At 47.8% G+C, this 3837-nt stretch overlaps 1 protein-coding gene across 1 annotated transcript in view; it reads left to right on the plus strand.

Moving 5' to 3' along the window:
- Positions 1-2001: 2001 nt before the first annotated feature.
- The window catches only part of LOC106812504 (periostin-like), a gene marked incomplete in the record, with an annotated part of 13225 nt that continues 11389 nt past the window's right edge, over positions 2002-3837 (plus strand). The window contains 4 exon segments of the mRNA XM_014816393.1: positions 2002-2129; positions 2509-2721; positions 3173-3310; positions 3472-3641. Of these exon segments, the coding sequence (XP_014671879.1) occupies positions 2018-2129; positions 2509-2721; positions 3173-3310; positions 3472-3641 (633 nt within the window).

Below are 3837 nucleotides of genomic sequence, written 5' to 3' on the forward strand. Positions count from 1 at the left end.
GAACATTATTGTGCCAGCTAGCCTATACCAGTTGGTTGCATGGGATTGATTGTCAGTTCAGATGCAAAATATTGAAAGCAAAAGGTTATACACCATAGATTAATTGGGTACCACGCGTATATAAGATAGCCGAGTCGGTTTAGAGTTAGTGTAAGGGTTAGAGATAGGGTTTCTTGGTTGTCCACCGGACAATGTCTCAGACTGGTTAGGTTGTCCGGTGCAAATTCTGGTTGTCTCGGACAACCGGACAACGCTTATTTCGAGCACTGTCATTACATTACTAATTACTCATTAGGTCTAAGTACTGATTAGTGCAGTATTAAAATTGAACTTGACAGTCTTAACCCTTGTGTACTGTTCAACTTTGAAATCAACATTGTACATTGATTGACTATACAATACTCAATAGTCAATATATCAGTACACGTCATAATTTAGTATAAATTATATGTAATGCAATGTCTAGTTCTATCTCTATGTTTACTATAGATACAATAATGTAACCCAACAAGAGTAGGGTTACAACGCGAGTCTATTCATTTCTTTGGAGGAGCCCCTGAGTTATTCACTCAGGGCGGTTTTATGGAGCGTTTTTCGAGACTAGAACTTCCAAACTGGGTTTATTCTAAACACGAACCGGCAATAGAAATAGCGGAGAGTAGTATTCCATTTCTGAGTTCGTGTTATTTATCCGTCACCTCTTATCTACCTATCGCGGGCGCTATCCACGCAACCTGTCACTACCCTACGGAACGGGTGCCACGGGCGCACCTACCAAACCGTAGAGCCTGGGGAGCGGGAAGCTGAACGGCGTCCCTAGATTGGTGCAGTGACCCGCGGTTTGGTTCGGTAGTGGCAATACTTGCGTGGGTAGCCACGTTTCTAGTATCGGTATAGTATCTGCTATCTAGTATCGTATGAGTTCCAATATCTGTTTTTCTCTCTAAGCACGAGTTGTACCGCGATCAACGTCACCTGTTTGCCCAGAGACGCACGTAATCTACTGCACGCGCCGTCGGACAGAGCGTCTCCACTCTGCAATGTTCACGTAAGTGCGACGATCATTTTGTTCTATAGGCTAACGTATGCTCGAACTAGTTTACCTTTTTTACACACATTCGTTTGTGTACGCTATAAAATTGCCCTCGTAACGCGTGCATTTGTCTAGAACATGGCAGCCCAACGCACCGCTCCGGCGCCCCAGCGCACCGCTCCGGTGCCCCAGCACATCCTCGTCGTCGTCCTGACGCTGGCGCCGCAGCAGGCGCCTCCATCGCCGCCCACAACGGATGGACGAACGGGCAGGCGGGCGGGTGGACGGACGGACTGACGGACGGACTGACGGACGGATGGACGAACGGGCAGGCGGGCGGGTGGACGGACGGACTGACGGACGGACGGACGGACGGACGGACGGACGGACGGACGGACTGACAGGCAGACGGACGGACGGACGGACTGGCAGGCAAACGGACAGACGGACGGATGGATGAACGAACGGATGGACGGATGGGCGGACGGACGGACTGACAGACGGACGGACGGGCAGGCGGACGGACGGACGGACTGACGGATGGACGGACGGACGAACAGGCGGGCGGGCGGGCGGACGAACAGATGGACCGACGAACCGGCGGGCGGACGGACGGACTGACAGACGGACGGACGGACGGACGGGCAGGCGGACAGACGGACGGACGGGCAGGCGGACGGACGGACGGACTGACGGACGAACGAACGGATGGGAAGGCAGACAGACAGACAGGCGGGGCGGGGGGGATCGACGGACGGACGGACGGACGGACAGACAGAGACACAGACACAATTTTATTCAATCAAATCTACACCAACTGCTCTGACGACATGTACCCAAGAAGCTTTCATTGTCACGAGTTCTGCGAGAATAGTGTTCAAGTTATATATTATCTATAGTGCGAACACGTCTTAATATCTAGCGATACTTTCTGCTGTCTCTCTACACGGTCTACCTATTTCAGCGACTTCGGGTCTGTCACCGATGCTGGCAGGTGACGGCCCAATCACAGTATTCACACCTGTTGATGAGGCTTTCAGACGCATACCTGACAACGTGCTCAGACACATACTCAACGACGCAGCAGCAGCGAAAGGTGAGCAAAGCGAGTGATCTAGTGAAAAGCTTATATTAGTGAAATGATCTGCATGTGTAATGTTACATATAAAGTTTGTTCTCTCGCTAACGTATCGTATTTCATACCGTTGCCGGTCTCTCGCTCAATCTAGCTGGCTCTTCGACTAGCTATCTGTTTGCTTGTCCGTCTATCCGACTGTTCGTCTGTCTAGGGTTTGCACACACGCACGCACGCACGCACGCACGCACGCCTTAAGCAAACACGGGGCGTGCCTATCCTGACATAAATTGTATTTAATCAGATTTGGAAAAAGCTTTATAAAAGAATTATATGTCTGAGATGCGATTGGCGACGATTCGCGGCGTAACGCATTGTTCGTTATTCCTCCTCAATGCAGCGTTCATCCAGACCCACGTCGTCGCCAACATGGTGTGTGGTGCCGCCATCGTCGGCCCCGTGCAGCTGCCGAACCAACATGGAGGCACCATCGACATCGTACGCAGAGCAGACGACGTGATATACGTCGGCGACGGCCGCATCACGAACGCCGACCTGGTGGCAGAAAACGGAGTTGTTCACGGAATCTCGGCGGCCATGGTGCCGACTGAAGGTAGTCATGCATCCCGTGGTTTTTGCTGCATTACTACTCGTAACGATTATGTAGGAATCCCAAGCTTGCTTGTTTTTGCCGCATGCACTAATGGTCATAGAATTTAAACCCCCACTTTAACAACTTGAGAAATAATAGCCAGATAATTGCGTGATGTTAATTCAATGACAATGAGAGAAAGAACTTTAGCACGCTTGGACGTATTCATTATGATATCTGTTTTTATCATGGTAATGGCAGTGACGAAATTAACTCACGATAAAAACTTTACTTAATTGAAAACTGTTGAAACGAATACACGTGAACAGCTCAAAAACATTTGCAAAGATGTTGCCTGTTTCATTATCCGGCTGCAGTGAAGATTATAAGAATATATCGTTAACTGTTAAACATATTCTCTTTAAAACGAGTAATGATGCCTTTTTACGAGTATTTCCGTTGTCAATCACAGTTAAGTCTGTGCTGGAGAATGCTGACGACTTGGGTCTGTCTCGCTTCCGCGAGTACATCGCCCTCGCTAACCTGGAGGGTCCCCTGGAGGCAATGGGGATATACACGCTGTTCATACCGACCAACAAAGCATGGGACGGTGAGAGATACCAAAATACTTGCTAATTACATCGTTACGTCATCCTGCTGCGGACTATTTGATCAACCTGTCTCATTTTAGATTAGTCATCGTAATCATCTTTATATTTCCGTGCGATCTGTTTATTTCATTTTTATAAAGTAAATATAACTTTCTTCCAGAGTTTGGTGTCGATATCATGACACTACTAAAGGTGGACAGAGCTCAGTTACGTAAGCTATTGCTCTATCACATGGTCAGTGGACGCCTGAGCACCTCTAGCATGATTAGCAATCAACTGGCGCCTTCTCTCGACGGGTTTAATAGTCTGCGACTACAAGTATATCGCAAGGTGATTTAAGCTGATTGCGAATTTGTGTATTACATACCAATTGGTTATACAAATTGGTTTTAGTAGCACCTGGGGCCTATTTTGCGATCATTCACGATGTAGTAGTATAGTATAGTATAGTATAGTAGTAGTATAGTATAGTATAGTATAGTATAGTATAGTATAGTATAGTATAGTATAGTATAGTATAGTATAG

This window comes from Priapulus caudatus, unplaced genomic scaffold (assembly GCF_000485595.1).
Source record: "Priapulus caudatus unplaced genomic scaffold, Priapulus_caudatus-5.0.1 Scaffold655, whole genome shotgun sequence".
NCBI classification, from domain to species: Eukaryota; Metazoa; Priapulida; class Priapulimorpha; order Priapulimorphida; family Priapulidae; genus Priapulus; species Priapulus caudatus.